Consider the following 19296-nt stretch of genomic DNA (forward strand, 5'->3'; position numbering starts at 1 on the left):
ATGGGTTTGTGAGAAATATTTTCACCAAAAATGGATGCGCGTGACTTTTTCTGGACATGAATTTCACAGTGGAGAAAATCACAAGAATGGATGTGACTGTAGTTTTCACTTTTGGAGGTGGTCCGTGGATACTAGATAACCCACATAGCAAACCGAGTTCAGGTTTGGGATCGGATTACGAATAAATTTTTGAGATTCAGTCAGATCCTTATTCAGATTGCATGTACGACTTTTTTAGGTTTTTCATTTGATGCTTGTGGTCCCAAGACTTTTTTAGGTTCCTCTTCAAATCAGATTCAAGCAAATCAATCAGTGATTTAGTTAAAAGATCGAGGTGTTTGGTACACTGATTGACGGTTCAGATTAACCCATCTGCAAAGAAAAGCTGACATCTTATCAAATTTCTTTTGATGTTTTTCATTGTTAGGTTCATATCTTTAACTCTACTCCACACTCTCTCTATAAACAAGACAAGATCTTAAATTTCTTTTGATTGTGATCTAAACAATCAAAACCCAGACTTAAAGCATCTTAAACTGGAGAAATTTTCAAAGGGATTTTCACAATGGGTCGTTTATCTTGGCCTTCTGAAGCAGAGGTAATACTGAAACAGACCTGATTCCTGATGATTCCTTTTCCTGAAGATAGTTTTTGCTGCAATGTGTTTAATTTTCTTGATGGGGTTTGGTTTAATTATCTGTAATTTTGATTCTGTTGATGAAATGACCATGATTTTGTTTAATCATCAGTTTTGTTGTTTGAATTTGGGGGTTTCTTTGACAATGTAGTTGTTTTGATAGATCGAACTGTTAGTGAGAATGAGGAAAATGTATATATATATATATATATATATATATATAACCCAAGGGTTCGTGTGTTCACAAGAGGTGTACACATTCTACAACTCAACACTGACTTCTAGTTCTTATGCCTAATAACAACATATATGAAGGGATTAAAGAAGAAAGGAAAATGACAATGATATAAGTAGGGTCTCTAAGGGTCAAACAAGGAGTGGAATGTGGTAGATTTATATTGATTTACATATGGTAGGTAATGATGGTTAATACTAAACCGGTTTTTGTTTCAGTTGGATGATGTAAAGAAGATGGTTGCTAAGATAAGTGGAAGAGGTGTTGATGAAGTTAAGGTTGTTGTCTCTCCTTATAGAATTTGTCCGTTGGGAGCCCATATTGATCATCAGGTGCGATATGATACCATTTTCTAGTTTATCAGATTTTGGTCAAAAGAATCTGATGTTCTTAGTTAGGCGAATGCTTATATTACAAACTCAAATGTGATAATCTTGGGTTATAATCGTTTACTATACATATTACAAGCATTTTCATTGACAAGGATCTTTATTTTTTTCTCAAATAATTTTTAGGGAGGAGCTGTTTCAGCTATGACGATAAATAAAGGAATACTCATGGGGTTTGTTGCTTCCGAAAATCAACAGGTTATCTATCACCTTTTATGGTCGAAACAGATTATCAATGAATAGCAAGTATTGTTTCCTTTTCTGTCAATTCTATTGCTCCCCGAATCTGCTGTATCTGGGAAGTTGTTTTAAGTTTTATAGATTCTTTTAGTTTGTGCACTTTTGTTCACTTGATAATGAAGAGAAAATGATGTGTAGGTCGTCCTTCGATCAGGACAATTTCAAGGTGAAGTCAGATTTAGGTATGGATGTCCTGTACTGTTTCCTATTTCAGTAATTTCCCACCTATCACTATAACTTTTAACTGGGTAGTCTGATTTTAACTTATTTAGGAAGGGAACAACAGATGAGACCTAATACTGATATGAAACGACTTGAAACAAAGACTTCGGCTATAAACAAAATTTGATGTGATTGATATCTCTTGTATGGTATTTCTAGGAACATTAGTTGTTTCAGTATTGCAGGGACACTGTGTGAATGATGTTTTGTTCTACTTTGATTCCCAGAATAGATGAAATGCAGCACCCAAGGCCTGTTAATTGTAAGAATGGCGAGGACTGTACCAGTAATGGAACTACAATTCATGAAGAATGTCAGTGGGGAAATTATGCAAGAGGAGCATCGTATGCATTGCAAAGAGCAGGAAACCTCTTAAAGCAGGTTCGGCATGCACCTTCGCTTGAATCCTGATAATTTCTCTCACTCTCTTTCAGTGGGAGTTACTCAAAGCTTTAAAGGTAATTAAACACGTGGTCCTCTTGTTGCAGGGCATCGTAGGATACATTTGTGGTTCTGAGGGACTCGATAGTTCTGGTCTAAGCTCCTCAGCTGCAGTAAGTTGTTGTTCCTCTAGTTTCTGATGAAACTTTTAGTTTTCTTATATTCTATTTCTAAGTTTCTGAACACCGATAGATACTGCATTCATCTCAGTAGATTCTAGTGTAATGAGTAGACTGTGTTTTAAAAAAAATTGCTTGTTAACAGGTTGGAATTGCTTATCTGTTGGCTTTTGAATGTGCAAATAATTTAACAGTGTCTCCCACAGAAAATATTGAATTGGATTGGTAAGTTTTCCTGGCAAACAATCTTTTGCAAACTCTCTTGGTATGTTTTGTGTACAGATTATTGAGTGGTACACTTGCTCATGTTTTCAGGCTAATTGAAAATGAATATTTAGGTTTGAAAAATGGTATTTTGGACCAATCAGCCATATTACTCTCCCGCTATGGTTGCCTCACTTACATGAACTGCAAGGTAATTCTTAATTTCCCTTATCTATAACAATCTAAAATAGGGGGAAACGGTTCTAAGTTATATAAGTTACAGGTTTGTTGTCTTCACTTTCATGGATTGATATTATGGTTTAAGTTTTATCCTGAAATGATCCATATATGGAGACGCTAACATTTTCAGTTTTCTTCAGTTGCTTGCATTCTACAACTATCTAAAAACGAATTATATTAACAACTGACCAGCAAACCTTCAGCTCATAATTTTCTATTTTGCAACATGCAGACAAAGGAACACAAGCTCGTAAAATCACCAAAGTTGCAGGCGAACCAATCAAAAGAGGAGCACGGAGAATATAAAATATTATTAGCATTTTCAGGATTGAAGCAGGCTTTGACCAGCAATCCTGGATACAATCGCCGTGTTTCTGAGTGCCAAGAAGCAGCTAAAGCTCTTTTGAGGTATTACACTTGTTATTGGACGCATTTGCGTGATAATTTCGTTGCTTTCAAGATCAAACTTAAATTCCTATAGTCCCATTTCACATTCCATTGCACTTCACTTCCTAATTTCTTCCAAACTCGGCACTGAATCTGCATGATTAGACCATGTGCCCGCAACTAATTCCAATCCATAATTCGGTTGATTTGTTGGGACCTCTTTCATGTTTCAGTATATATTGTTCTTTCAGAATATTCTTGTACTGGTTATATACTTGAGATTAGCTATTTGAATATTGTGGACTTTGGCTATCAGTACTCGCAACTTTCCTTGTGATATAGTATCAGAATCAGCTCTCCATAGTTCTCACGATTAACTTTCAAAGCTGGTCAGTGGTTGACACTCTTTGCATGATCCTACTTGTAGTGCTTCGGGGAATAGCCTACTGGAGCCTGTTCTTTGTAACGGTGAATATTTTTCTCCCTATCTTGCTATTTGAACATTTTGTACAACATAGTTTACTTACCATTTCCTCTTTTGTCATTCTGATACAGTTGAACCAGAAGCTTATGATGCTCACAAGGTACACTTTTGTCTATACATTTTATGAAGATTTGGTTGATTTATACTACGATCTTGCATTATCAGAATTTTCTTTTTCCTTCAATGTTTATAGGACAAATTAGAGACAAATCTGGCTAGAAGGGCAGAACATTATTTCTCAGAAAATACAAGAGTTACTAAAGGTAATTTGTCTCTACGGAAGCCTTTTAGAAGTCTTGTCCAGTTCCATTGACTTATTATACCAGTTTATGTACTTAGTGTGTAGTCTTATTAATCTTGTAAGTTGTCATTATCAGGGCTTGAAGCATGGTCTTCTGGTAAAATTGAAGAATTTGGGAATCTTATTTCAGCCTCGGGTCTGAGTTCCATTCAGAACTATGAGTGTGGTGCGTAAACTCCGATTTTGTTTTCCTTGTTGGTGTTTCAAAGTATCCACCTTTTACTCTGAATCTGAATAAGGTACTAAAATTGTGGCATGCTCTACAATTTATAAAAAATAAAATCATCTCTTTAGAGTGAGTCTTACAGTCTTTTCACCAATATCCTGGTAAAAAAAAGTGAGTACTCGGATTACGTGTAAAACAACATAAAGTTGGGTAATGCCACATGAACAGCTGCCTTTGGAAATTATGGGTATGAGACTTAATTGAACACACAAGTGTGACATTGTAGTAGACTCCACTCTCCACGGACAGGATTAGATGCCGTCCTCGAGAGATTATCCCACGTGATATCACACTAGAACATTTTGTAAGAATTGCAACTTAGAAGGTCAATTTTTGTGTAATCATGTAATGAGTACATCACAAATTGTGTAGGCTGTGAACCACTGATACAACTTTACGAGGTACTTCTGAAGACACCCGGGGTGTTTGGAGCTCGGTTTAGTGGTGCAGGATTTAGGGGGTGTTGTCTTGCATTTGTTGATGTCAATCATGCAGCGGAAGCTGCTTCATTTGTCAAAGATGAGTATCAGAAGCTCCAGCCCAAGTTGGCGAATCAACTCAACCAAGAAACTGCCGTATTGATTTGCGAAGCAGGGGACTGTGCTCATGTCATCTAGCGCACATGTCTAAACATCTATTTCTCAACCCATGTAAGTATTATTCGGTCATTATGTAAATTTTGATTCAGTCATTCTTTTGCAATCATACCTTTACACGGTAGTTGTACTATCGATCACCCTACGCTCATTTTCTTATTGTAGTAGTAATGTCTGATACTTGGTGAAAACACACGCCTTTTTGTGCATCTTCTTTTAAGTAATAAAATCTACTTTCCATGTACCAAACATGGGTTTTATAGGTGTAGAACAATCTGCTTTATCTGTGAATAACATATAAGATCAGTTTTAAGATTATTTTTTTGCCATCTAAACTGATTCTCTTAAGCCAGGATAATATATATTATGGCTATGATATAGGTAATGGAAACATGATTTGAGGTTTAACAGAAAATAGATAACAATATTTAAGCTCTGAATTGGGTATCAAAATCAAACTACAGGATGACCAATATTTGAAAAGTTAATAATCTTCTTAGCATCTCCAATCAACTTCTGAGAGCTACTTCAAGCACTTCTGCTTTTGATTGCTAAACAGGGTCATCCAATTCCAATGTGGTTAAGTCAATTTGGCCGTCATCAAACACTTACGGCTGCCCCAATTGATAAATAAAACCTTGTCATGTTTAATTTATTCTATATAAATCAAGAACCTGTGGCTCTAATTTACCAATTGAAAAGGAAAAACTCTTGTGGTTGTAATTTTCTTTTATGCTGTAGTGCACCTTTTTCTAAAACTGGCTTAGAGTCCCTCTATATCCAACCAGTCCAAAATGACCACAAGCATCCACAGTCGTCTGCAAGTTTGCCATCTGAACTTGCTAAAAATTGGCAAGTCAGAATGTAAAATATCATTCATGTTCCAGGGCCTACGGTCCATGGATGTGCGGTCCATCCATTTACCCATTTGATATGTATATATTGTAACTAAGGGTGCACAGGAACCGAGCTGGACCGAGGAACCGTCCCGGAACCGGCGGAACCGAGCCGATATTTGTCCCGAACCGAGGAACGGGGTATAGGTACCAGTCCAGAAAATAGGAACCGAGGCTGATGAGGTACAGGTACACGGTCCTGTATAAGTCCCGTACGGACCGAAAGAACCGACCATTCGTAGCCATTAGATTTAGGGATACTGAACAAATATAGCCGTTAGATTAGGGGGGGGGGGTATATATAGTACCTTAACGATAGGGTTTCTCTCTTTCTCATTTTCGTTTTTCTTTTCCATCTTCGAGTTCGACTCTTCCCTCTGAGAGACTGATATAGAGAGAGAACTGAGTTCTTGAGTCTCTGATTCTCTGAAGTCTGAAAGTGAACTCCATTAATCAATGAACACGGAACACCGAACAACACCTCTCGATCCAGAAGAAGAAGGAGAAAAAGTCAGTGATTTCAATGATTTGATTTGTGTAAGTTTTTTACTTTTTTTTTTCTTTTTTTCTTCTCCAATTTTAATCCTAGGACTATGGATTTCTATATGAAGTCGAGTTCTGGATGATCCTAGGACTTTTGATTAATTTAATTTAGGGTTTCAGTTTCACAGGGTAAGTTATCAATCACGTCAGGGAGAAGACGAAGGGAAAGGATTCAAGGAAGAAGCTGAAGGAAACCCATTAAGGTACTTTGTATTTCTTTAGGCTTTTTATAATTTTTTTAATTAATACTGTTTGAGTGTTCTTTTAACTTCTTTTAGATCTTTGGAGCTAACCAATTTTGTTGTTTTCAGTTTTTAATTTTATGATGTTTTGAGTTTTTAATTTTATGATGGTTGAAATGTTTCTCATATTTGTCTGTGTAAAAAGTTACACAACTTTCATTCTTTCACATTAACATGCATATATAGTGCTTCCTACTTAATCTAGCAGCTTGCTTGTGTAATGTGTGTGTGATAGTAATTATGGGCTATGCCATTTACTTCATAAGTTGTTCGATGAACCAAATGTGTCTAAATTTTATCTCAATGCTCCTTGAATTTTATCTCAATGCTCCTTTTTTTCCATGTTGTTGGATCCTAGAGAGAAAGAAAAAGGACTACAATTTGCTCTTGAGCTCTTGTATGGGAAGAATTCTTCTAAGGTTGAATTTGTTATGAAGCTTGTTAAGTTGGATTTTAAGATTCTATTTGAAGAATATAAGGATGCCTATTCAGTTCATGAGGAGGAGTCAAGTAGTTCTATCCAGAGACAAGCCAAAGCAGTGGTAAGTAAACCAGTGACAGGGCCAAGTCGTATGAAAGAGTTGATGTCAAGGAGTAAGAGGTTCAAGAAAAGCCCAAATGATGATGAGGGAAAAACAGAGTTGGATAAATATTTCATTGACGAGTATGAAGAAGGTGAAGGAGAAGATGATGATGAGGAGTTTGACTTATTGGGTTGGTGGAAGACCAACAGTACAAAGTATAAGTGGTGGACCCGGGAAAGCGTGAAAATTGAAGTGAAATGAAACGGGCCTACAGTAATACCGCAAGTGCACGGTTGTCAGTTATAGCTCGTGCAAGTACGGGTCGATCCACAGAGACTGGGTGTGTTTGGAGTTTCTAGCTATTTGGGCTCTAAATTGCTATTGGGCTTCTAATTGTGCTTTAGGCTTAGTGGGTTTTTGTAGCAATGAAAAGGTTTTGGGCTCAGTGGAGAAGTGAGCTTTGGGCTCAGTTGGCTTGTATGAAGATATGGGCTTGACAGTGACAGGCCTTAGCTTGGAAAGTGAACTGTGAGCTGGGCTTGATAGAGCTATCAGTTTGGTTTTTTGAATGAGTCCACAGTGAACTGGACTGGGCTCTTAATGATCAATGCACTTAGGCCACAGTGAGCTTCAATGGACAAATGGGGAGCAAAACAGAGAAACTAGAAGAGCAAAAGATAGCAAAAGAAAGAGAATAAAAGAGAACACAGACAGAGATGAGGAACAAGGAAGAATAGGGAACAATAACTAAGAGATTAACAATGGCAGTGCAACAAACTAACAATGATCATGGGAAAGAAGCAAACATCAGTGGAAAAAGGATGCAAATTTACAATGGCAAAAGCAAACAGCACAAAGTATTATGAGAAGGTGACAGAACAATGAAACTAAACAAAGAACAATGGAACCAAGGCCTAAGCCAAGGGCAGGGGTGTGAAGAAGTAACAAAACAGTTAAGTTGCAAGTGACTGTGAAAACAGAATGTGGGTTAAGCTAAGGCTTTGAATCCACCCTTGTGTCCTAGCCAAACAATGTGATCCTAGGTTGAGTTGAAAATCCTATGCATACATCTAGAATGGGAGGAAAATCAGCTTGCTCACTGATATGCCTCTAGTATTGACTGTCTTTTGACAGCACAGTCAATCACAGGCATACCAGAGCACTAATTTCTTCCCATTGCACAAGCAAAACACTGCACTAAGGCTCTAACCTAGCATTCCACTACCTAACAGTCCACTAAAGCTTCATCTGAGCCTCAGCAGTGAACTCAGAACATGAGAAAACAGATGGAACAACACATAAATTGGAGAGACTGGCTAATCCAGTTCTCCCAAAACATCACATTAACAACAACAACAACAGGATATTAAAACAGGGAAAAGGAATTAAACACATGAACATTACACAAAACAGAACATGAACATATGCAGAACATCAAAGTTCTGGACACTGGCTATTCCAGCATAAGCCTTTACATCACACCAGTCCCTTCTATTTATACCCACAGACCCAATTTGGGTTTTCCCCCAAATTACAAAATTAGGGTTCTTCCCAAAAAAATCCCTAAAATCAAACAGAAATTAGGTAAATTGTTTCTACCTAATTTGACAGTACAAATCAGACCCATATCTTCTGATGCTCTCCCTAACAGAAAATTAGGTTTTTTTTAATAAATTCCCCGTAATTGACAGTAGACTAGGGTTTTGATTTTCGAACTTACCAAACGTGATAAGACGAGTCCGTCTTCAACCCATGCTTCTTCTCCCTTCTCTGCTCCTTCCCATGCCTTCAATTTCTCTTTCTAGCTCGAGCTATTGTACCAATTTCTTTCCTAGGGTTCTGAGAAAGAAAAGAAAAGAAATTGGTAGGATAGATGGCTAGAAGATGGGGGAGGGGAGTGATTATAGTGGAGTTGGTGGTGGTGTTTAGGTGGCTATGGAGTAGGTGGTGGCGATGGCAGGGTGGTGGTGCGGCAGGGTATGGTGGTGGTGGCAGTGAGAGCAGGCGGAGAGGGAGTTGCAGACAGAGAGGTTGAGAGGGAGGAGAAGACTCGAGTGTTTTGGGATGTAGGGAGTGTTTGGTTGGGTATAGGTGCTTCGTGCTAGGGTGTGAGGCAAGTGTAGCGAGTTTGATGCACAGCGAGAGGGAAATCATCGGATGACCAGATTTGGATTTAAATGAACGGCGCGATGGGATGAAGCTTGGAGAGACCGTTGGATTGCGAGATACAACTAAGCTGATGGCTCCATATGGAGTTAGGTGCTGTAGTGTTTAGCAGGAGCTTCAGACTTCGATGCACGATGATGAAGCGACCATTGGATGATGAGATGGATTCAATCTGACGGCTACAAAAGAATGGGTTTGGGTTTTGGAGTTCTGGGCTTGGAAAATGGGTTTAGTTTTGGGAAATAAGTTTGGGCTTGGGATATGTTGAGCCCACTTCTTCTTTAAGAACAAATCTCTTCCTTATTAAGCCCACTTTCTAGCCTTTGGTCTTGCACACAATATTCTTCGCGGTTTCCTTGCGTAATTCTTCCCGGATTTTCACCACTTTTCTGCTCAAGTCATCCAAACTTTATTTATTACCTAAAAATACAAAATTAATTAATAAAAATATTTATTCTTGAAAACAATGAAAATGCAGAATATGGGATAAAATGTAGAATTAATGCACAAAAGATGAGTTAAATGCCAACAAAAATATATAGAAATATGCACTTTTTAGCACTCATCAAATACCCCCAAACCTGAATTTTACTTGTCCTCAAGTAAAACAAAACTAAGGAAATCCTAACTATACCACTGTCGCTGGTCTCTCGAATGCATTTAGCGTATGCACTAAGCCTTTTAAACCACTAAGTGTCCCTAGTGGACGAGTTAAGTCTCGTGAAGGTTTGCTTAGAACGTACCTACAAAGTTCTAGGTCAAAATATAAGCTCAGATTCCATCAAATGTGACATGTGCAAAACAGTTTAAGCTCACAGCAAAATGGAGATGTCAATCTAGCTATCGAAGGCACAATCCTAGCACTGATAACAAAAAAAGACATGTGATAAGAGTGTAAAGTGTATCTACACATGTGTAAAGAAAGATCTGAAGTTATGACTACTAATCACCAAGAGATAGTTTCTCAGGCTAAGAACTGAGGTCGAAATCTAGCTAGCTGTCCGGACTTTACGAGAATTGTGAATGAGTTGGAGGTATTTCACAATTACTCGCGTTGTACATCAATGGAATACACCCTCCTTGCTTATTACAATGAAACAACAAAAGATGACTATTTACATGACTCTTATTTACATTGACTACTCTCTTTTTATTTTTGGAACAAGAGAGAATGGAATTGATAAATACTTGATTTTTTTTTGTATTTTTCTGATTTTTTTTTTTTTTTAAGAGTAAACACTTTTGATACAAATACAAAAGGAAACAAAAGATTACATGACACTTTGCAAGAGGTAGCCCTTTTTGATGCACCCAGTTAAATTCGATGGTTGTCTTTCTTAATGTAACCTCCACCTTCTATCCCAACCAACCAAAGAACAAGCTAGTCAAGTTTCGTTCAGTATTCTAAAGTGATTGGCAATCTAACTTCCTATCAAACACCTTGAAGATCGAGGCTATACATGTATTGGTAGATCGTGCGCGTGCAAATTTCTTATCACAATGTGAATTGTGCTAGAATCAGGGTGCCTAAATATCTAGACTAAGACTCCTAATAATTACATATTTGCACAAGAGTCAACATTTCAAGGTAAATGAGCTCCATTTTTATGATTTTTTAATTTTTTAATTTTTTATTTTTTAATTTTTTTTTCAAAAAGGAAGAGTTCTTGTTTTCAATTATGGCATATTATCAAAGTATCTACTTTTCACCCCCAAACCTAAACTAAACATTGTCCTCAATGTTTCAAAATATGAACAAAATTATAATACAACATATGAAGAGGATCATGTTGAGTAGAGAAAAAGGAAAGAGAATACCCGATTTCGGCGAAAGCAATATTAGAACTCCGTTATTCAAGGCAAGAATCCAACATATGTCAGCCGAGATCATATTGGATTAGCAAAATATATACAAAAGGAACAAAAAGGTTTTTAAGAAATTTTATCTACTGGATTATATACAAAAATTCACCATACACTAACAATCTAAAGAGTTGAGGATCAACCCAAAAGACAAAGTGTAGAGGTTTCAACAGCTTCACACAATAATAATATGATAGGCATGCAAGTGAAGCTGTGAAACAAAATGAGCTACCCCCAAACCTGGATTTTTCAACAGATAAAATTTTGGATACAAAATCTCGCAGTTTTGGGGTTCATCATGCACAAGGTCTAATTCGAAATGAACTTTGCTAGGGACGGGTACACATGCTAATTCCAACTGTGGTTCCTCAAAGATATTATACTTAGATGCAAAATAGTCCAAAAGGACTTGGGAAGCACACAGTTCCAAACCTAGATTAGGGACTCTCAGAAAAATTGGTTTGACAATATGGGTACAAACCAACTCTAGGTTGGGTGGAAGGCTATCAGATTGTGACTTAGGCAAGAAAGTGACATCTAAGTGTCTCACATGCATGAGATCAAGAGTATCAGTATTATCAGTCACATCAGCATTATCTAAGTCACACTCAAGATGTGTAGCATGCTCATCATCACAAAAAATTTGCACAAGTCCTAATTCAGAATCGTGGTTATCCGATATATTCAAATTATCATCAACAGAAGCAATATATTGTGGCTTAAGTATGGAATCAGACACATCAACTATGTTTTCCTGCATAGGATCATTAGTGTCAACAGAAGATTTACCTAAGTCATGCTCTTCACAGGATAATTGCACAATATCAAAATCAGTATCAACATCACATGCATATGGAATATTAGAAGAAATATCATTCATGAAGGTCGGGGCAGAAAAGCCTATTGTATTTGAAACCAAAGGTTCCACAACATTTTCAGCATAGACATGTTCTTCTAACATAACATTATCATTATCATCATCATAGTAATATGCATACTTGTCCCTATTAGCAGTTGTGGTGTCATTAGTCAACTCATGTTCCTCTAGATTAGGTTCATATTCAATATCATACACATGAGAAGGACTAGACATGCTATTTTCAAAGTTCAATTCATTACCACCTATATCATGTGATAGTGTCTCAGTTTCCCTAATGGATTCCCATTGACGGGTTTTCTCCGCAATCTCAGCTAAAAATTTCCATGCATCATCCACAGTTTTATCAAGAAATTCACCATTACACATACACTCAACCATGGCTCGAGATTTAAAGTCTAGTCCCTCATAGAGGATAGCGACAAGTCTCCACTTCTCAAATCCATGGTGTGGACATTCGCTCAACAAATCATTAAAACGTTCAAAATAGTCAAAAACAGTTTCCTCATCCAATTGGACAAAACAATTGATACTTTGACGAATAGCGATGGTCCTATGATGTGGAAAGAATTTTTTAAAAAATAGATCTGTGAGTTGGTCCCAAGTGTTGATTGATTGTGGTCTCAAACCGTAAAACCATGTTTTGGCCCTTTCCTTTAGAGAAAATGTAAACAAACGCAATTTCAGAGAGTCTTCGGACATATGATCAGGTTGCATAGTCCGACAAATTTGTTCAAACTCTCTTACATGAGTATAGGGGTTCTCAGAATCGAACCCTCGAAAAAAGGAAGTATTTGTATCATGCTTGCATTTATTTTAAAAGGGTTATTGGTTTGAGGTAAGACAATACATGATAATGGAATTTTTATTGTGGGATACATGTATTCATGGGAGCATTAGGTTGGCCCATATTGAAAAGACACAAAGCCCACTATTTGGTTTTAAAGGGTTTTCAAAATTTGGTTTTTTATGGGAAAATTTTGGTTTTGATGGGAATGAAAACATTTGGTTTTTGATGGGAAACATTTGGTTTTTGAAATTGGGAGCAAGCCCACTGTTGGTCCTCTAATGGAATGGGAGGAAGGCTGCGGCCCACAAAACACTAAGTTTTAATTTTGAAAGTTTAATTTGGCCCAGTTGGTTAAGGCCCGACGTTTGTTTTAAAACTTTGGTTTCGAGGTCCACTCTTGAGTGGAAACAAGCCCACAATCGGTTACAAGCTCAGCTGGGTTTAAACCCAGAGTCCAAAATACAAGTCCAATGAAAGAATTTAAACAAGCCCACAAATTAAACAAACAAGCCCACAAAAATTAATTACAAACCCAACAGAAAATAAAAAGCCCAAAAATTGGCTTTAATATTACAAGCCCACAATTAAAAATTGGAAGCCCACAATTCGGGTTCTCTGAATGGGTTTACCTTTTAAGCACAGCCCAGCTGCTCTGATATTGTTGCAAAAACCCAGTTGGGCTTTGGTTCTTTTCCTTGGTGGCGTCCCAGCAGAGGAAAACAGGTTCAGAACAGCAGGTCCAACAGCAAATGAAGTGAAGCAGGTGCAGATGCAAGTGCGATGAAGTGAAATGCAAAATAGCTAAAAACTACTAGAGAAAACAAACCCGAGTCCCCGGCAGCGGCGCCAAAAACTTGGTGGACCCGGAAAAGCGTGAAAATTGAAGTGAAATGAAACGGGCCTACAGTAATACCGCAAGTGCACGGTTGTCAGTTATAGCTCGTGCAAGTACGGGTCGATCCACAGAGACTGGGTGTGTTTGGAGTTTCTAGCTATTTGGGCTCTAAATTGCTATTGGGCTTCTAATTGTGCTTTGGGCTTAGTGGGTTTTTGTAGCAATGAAAGGTTTTGGGCTCAGTGGAGAAGTGAGCTTTGGGCTCAGTTGGCCTGTATGAAGATCTGGGCTTGACAGTGACAGGCCTTAGCTTGGAAAGTGAACTGTGAGCTGGGCTTGATAGAGCTATCAGTTTGGTTTTTTTGAATGAGTCCACAGTGAACTGGACTGGGCTCTTAATGATCAATGCACTTAGGCCACAGTGAGCTTCAATGGACAAATGGGGAGCAAAAAGAGAAACTAGAAGAGCAAAAGATAGCAAAAGAAAGAGAATAAAAGAGAACACAGACAGAGATGAGGAACAGGGAAGAATAGGGAACAATAACTAAGAGATTAACAATGGCAGTGCAACAAACTAACAATGATCATGGGAAAGAAGCAAACATCGTGGCAAAAGGATGCAAATTTACAATGGCAAAAGCAAACAGCACAAAGTATTATGAGAAGGTGACAGAACAATGAAACTAAACAAAGAACAATGGAACCAAGGCCTAAGCCAAGGGCAGGGGTGTGAAGAAGTAACAAAACAGTTAAGTTGCAAGTGACTGTGAAAACAGAATGTGGGTTAAGCTAAGGCTTTGAATCCACCCTTGTGTCCTAGCCAAACAATGTGATCCTAGGTTGAGTTGAAAATCCTATGCATACATCTAGAATGGGAGGAAAATCAGCTTGCTCACTGATATGCCTCTAGTATTGACTGTCTTTTGACAGCACAGTCAATCACAGGCATACCAGAGCACTAATTTCTTCCCATTGCACAAGCAAAACACTGCACTAAGGCTCTAACCTAGCATTCCACTACCTAACAGTCCACTAAAGCTTCATCTGCCTCAGCAGTGAACTCAGAACATGAGAAAACAGATGGAACAACACATAAATTGGAGAGACTGGCTAATCCAGTTCTCCCAAAACATCACATTAACAACAACAACAACAGGATATTAAAACAGGGAAAAGGAATTAAACACATGAACATTACACAAAACAGAACATGAACATATGCAGAACATCAAAGTTCTGGACACTGGTATTCCAGCATAAGCCTTTACATCACACCAGTCCCTTCTATTTATACCCACAGACCCAATTTGGGTTTTCCCCCAAATTACAAAATTAGGGTTCTTCCCAAAAAAATCCCTAAAATCAAACAGAAATTAGGTAAATTGTTTCTACCTAATTTGACAGTACAAATCAGACCCATATCTTCTGATGCTCTCCCTAACAGAAAATTAGGTTTTTTTTAATAAATTCCCCGTAATTGACAGTAGACTAGGGTTTTGATTTTCGAACTTACCAAACGTGATAAGACGAGTCCGTCTTCAACCCATGCTTCTTCTCCCTTCTCTGCTCCTTCCCATGCCTTCAATTTCTCTTTCTAGCTCGAGCTATTGTACCAATTTCTTTCCTAGGGTTCTGAGAAAGAAAAGAAAAGAAATTGGTAGGATAGATGGCTAGAAGATGGGGGAGGGGAGTGATTATAGTGGAGTTGGTGGTGTTTAGGTGGCTATGGAGTAGGTGTGGCGATGGCAGGGTGGTGGTGCGGCAGGGTATGGTGGTGGTGGCAGTGAGAGCAGGCGGAGAGGGAGTTGCAGACAGAGGTTGAGAGGGAGGAGAAGACTCGAGTGTTTTGGGATGTAGGGAGTGTTTGGTTGGGTATAGGTGCTTCGTGCTAGGGTGTGAGGCAAGTGTAGCGAGTTTGATGCACAGCGAGAGGGAAATCATCGGATGACCAGATTTGGATTTAAATGAACGGCGCGATGGGATGAAGCTTGGAGAGACCGTTGGATTGCGAGATACAACTAAGCTGATGGCTCCATATGGAGTTAGGTGCTGTAGTGTTTAGCAGGAGCTTCAGACTTCGATGCACGATGATGAAGCGACCATTGGATGATGAGATGGATTCAATCTGACGGCTACAAAGAATGGGTTTGGGTTTTGGAGTTCTGGGCTTGGAAAATGGGTTTAGTTTTGGGAAATAAGTTTGGGCTTGGGATATGTTGAGCCCACTTCTTCTTTAAGAACAATCTCTTCCTTATTAAGCCCACTTTCTAGCCTTTGGTCTTGCACACAATATTCTTCGCGGTTTCCTTGCGTAATTCTTCCCGGATTTTCACCACTTTTCTGCTCAAGTCATCCAAACTTTATTTATTACCTAAAAATACAAAATTAATTAATAAAAATATTTATTCTTGAAAACAATGAAAATACAGAATATGGGATAAAATGTAGAATTAATGCACAAAAGATGAGTTAAATGCCAACAAAAATATATAGAAATATGCACTTTTTAGCACTCATCAAATACCCCCAAACCTGAATTTTACTTGTCCTCAAGTAAAACAAAACTAAGGAAATCCTAACTATACCACTGTCGCTGGTCTCTCGAATGCATTTAGCGTATGCACTAAGCCTTTTAAACCACTAAGTGTCCCTAGTGGACGAGTGAAGTCTCGTGAAGGTTTGCTTAGAACGTACCTACAAAGTTCTAGGTCAAAATATAAGCTCAGATTCCATCAAATGTGACATGTGCAAGTCAGTTAAGCTCACAGCAAAATGGAGATGTCAATCTAGCTATCAAGGCACAATCCTAGCACTGATAACAAAAAAACATGTGATAAGAGTGTAAAGTGTATCTACACATGTGTAAAGAAAGATCTGAAGTTATGACTACTAATCACCAAGAGATAGTTTCTCAGGCTAAGAACCAAGGTCGAAATCTAGCTAGCTGTCCGGACTTTACGAGAATTGTGAATGAGTTGGAGGTATTTCACAATTACTCGCGTTGTACATCAATGGCATACACCCTCCTTGCTTATTACAATGAAACAACAAAATGACTCTTTACATGACTCTTATTTACATTGACTACTCTCTTTTATTTTTGGAACAAGAGAGATGGAATTGATAAATACTTGATTTTTTTATTTTTCTGATTTATTTATTTATTTTATGAATATACATCGTTTTTTTTTTTTTTTTTTTTTTTTTTTTTTTTTTTTTTTTTTTTGAATAAGGAACACTTTTGATACAAATACAAAAGAAACAAAAATTACATGACACTTTGCAAGAGGTAGCCCTTTTTGATGCACCCAGTTAAATTCGATGGTTGTCTTTCTTAATGTAACCTCCACCTTCTATCCCAACCAACCAAAGAACAAGCTAGTCAAGTTTCGTTCAGTATTCTAAAGTGATTGGCAATCTAACTTCCTATCAAACACCTTGAAGATCGAGGCTATACATGTATTGGTAGATCGTGCGCGTGCAAATTTCTTATCACTATGTGAATTGTGCTAGAATCAGGGTGCCTAAATATCTAGACTAAGACTCCTATAATTACATATTTGCACAAGAGTCAACATTTCAAGGTAAATGAGCTCCATTTTTATGATTTTTTAATTTTTTAATTTTTTTTTTTTTAATTTTTTTTTCAAAAAGGAAGTTCTTGTTTTCAATTATGGCATATTATCAAAGTATCTACTTTTCACCCCCAAACCTAAACTAAACATTGTCCTCAATGTTTCAAAATATGAACAAAATTATAATACAACATATGAAGAGGATCATGTTGAGTAGAGAAAAAGGAAAGAGAATACCCGATTTCGGCGAAAGCAATATTAGAACTCCGTTATTCAAGGCAAGAATCCAACATATGTCAGCCGAGATCATATTGGATTAGCAAATATATACAAAAGGAACAAAAGGTTTTTAAGAAATTTTATCTACTGGATTATATACAAAAATTCACCATACACTAACAATCTAAAGAGTTGAGGATCAACCCAAAAGACAAAGTGTAGAGGTTTCAACAGCTTCACACAATAATATGATAGGCATGCAAGTGAAGCTGTGAAACAAAATGAGCTACCCCCAAACCTGGATTTTTCAACAGATAAAATTTTGGATACAAAATCTCGCAGTTTTGGGGTTCATCATGCACAAGGTCTAATTCGAAATGAACTTTGCTAGGGACGGGTACACATGCTAATTCCAACTGTGGTTCCTCAAAGATATTATACTTAGATGCAAAATAGTCCAAAAGGACTTGGGAAGCACACAGTTCCAAACCTAGATTAGGGACTCTCAGAAAAATTGGTTTGACAATATGGGTACAAACCAACTCTAGGTTGGGTGGAAGGGTATCAGATTGTGACTTAGGCAAGAAAGTGACATCTAAGTGTCTCACATGCATGAGATCAAGAGTATCAATATTATCAGTCACATCAGCATTATCTAAGTCACACTCAAGATGTGTAGCATGCTCATCATCACAAAAAATTTGCACAAGTCCTAATTCAGAATCGTGGTTATCCGATATATTCAAATTATCATCAACAGAAGCAATATATTGTGGCTTAAGTATGGAATCAGACACATCAACTATGTTTTCCTGCATAGGATCATTAGTGTCAACAGAAGATTTACCTAAGTCATGCTCTTCACAGGATAATTGCACAATATCAAAATCAGTATCAACATCACATGCATATGGAATATTAGAAGAAATATCATTCATGAAGGTCGGGGCAGAAAAGCCTATTGTATTTGAAACCAAAGGTTCCACAACATTTTCAGCATAGACATGTTCTTCTAACATAACATTATCATTATCATCATCATAGTAATATGCATACTTGTCCCTATTAGCAGTTGTGGTGTCATTAGTCAACTCATGTTCCTCTAGATTAGGTTCATATTCAATATCATACACATGAGAAGGACTAGACATGCTATTTTCAAAGTTCAATTCATTACCACCTATATCATGTGATAGTGTCTCAGTTTCCCTAATGGATTCCCATTGACGGGTTTTCTCCGCAATCTCAGCTAAAAATTTCCATGCATCATCCACAGTTTTATCAAGAAATTCACCATTACACATACACTCAACCATGGCTCGAGATTTAAAGTCTAGTCCCTCATAGAGGATAGCGACAAGTCTCCACTTCTCAAATCCATGGTGTGGACATTCGCTCAACAAATCATTAAAACGTTCAAAATAGTCAAAAACAGTTTCCTCATCCAATTGGACAAAACAATTGATACTTTGACGAATAGCGATGGTCCTATGATGTGGAAAGAATTTTTTAAAAATAGATCTGTGAGTTGGTCCCAAGTGTTGATTGATTGTGGTCTCAAACCGTAAAACCATGTTTTGGCCCTTTCCTTTAGAGAAAATGTAAACAAACGCAATTTCAGAGAGTCTTCGGACATATGATCAGGTTGCATATCCGACAAATTTGTTCAAACTCTCTTACATGAGTATAGGGGTTCTCAGAATCGAACCCTCGAAATAAAGGAAGTATTTGTATCATGCTTGCATTTATTTTAAAAGGGTTATTGGTTTGAGGTAAGACAATACATGATAATGGAATTTTTATTGTGGGATACATGTATTCATGGAGAGTATAGGTTGGCCCATATTGAAAAGACACAAAGCCCACTATTTGGTTTTAAAGGGTTTTCAAAATTTGGTTTTTTATGGGAAAATTTTGGTTTTGATGGGAATGAAAAACATTTGGTTTTTGATGGGAAATTTGGTTTTTGAAATTGGGAGCAAGCCCACTGTTGGTCCTCTAATGGAATGGGAGGAAGGCTGCGGCCCACAAAACACTAAGTTTTA

At 37.5% G+C, this 19296-nt stretch overlaps 2 protein-coding genes across 2 annotated transcripts; both read left to right on the forward strand.

Moving 5' to 3' along the window:
- Positions 1 to 353: 353 nt before the first annotated feature.
- LOC113358805 (galacturonokinase-like) lies at positions 354 to 4986 on the forward strand. The gene is made up of 14 exons (XM_026602494.1): positions 354 to 598; positions 1091 to 1204; positions 1388 to 1459; positions 1640 to 1683; positions 1951 to 2104; positions 2212 to 2277; positions 2429 to 2508; positions 2599 to 2698; positions 2960 to 3135; positions 3542 to 3582; positions 3670 to 3698; positions 3792 to 3861; positions 3976 to 4065; positions 4498 to 4986. Exons 1-14 carry the CDS (start codon positions 566 to 568, stop codon positions 4740 to 4742), a joined length of 1314 nt encoding a protein of 437 aa, XP_026458279.1. The 5' UTR covers positions 354 to 565; the 3' UTR covers positions 4743 to 4986.
- A 912-nt stretch (positions 4987 to 5898) lies between these two features.
- LOC113360740 lies at positions 5899 to 7383 on the forward strand. The gene is made up of 4 exons (XM_026604210.1): positions 5899 to 6154; positions 6281 to 6363; positions 6761 to 6972; positions 7331 to 7383. Exons 1-4 carry the CDS (start codon positions 6074 to 6076, stop codon positions 7381 to 7383), a joined length of 429 nt encoding a protein of 142 aa, XP_026459995.1. The 5' UTR covers positions 5899 to 6073.
- The last annotated feature ends 11913 nt before the right edge of the window (positions 7384 to 19296 follow it).

Source organism: Papaver somniferum, chromosome 3, assembly GCF_003573695.1.
Source record: "Papaver somniferum cultivar HN1 chromosome 3, ASM357369v1, whole genome shotgun sequence".
Classification (NCBI taxonomy): domain Eukaryota; kingdom Viridiplantae; phylum Streptophyta; class Magnoliopsida; order Ranunculales; family Papaveraceae; genus Papaver; species Papaver somniferum.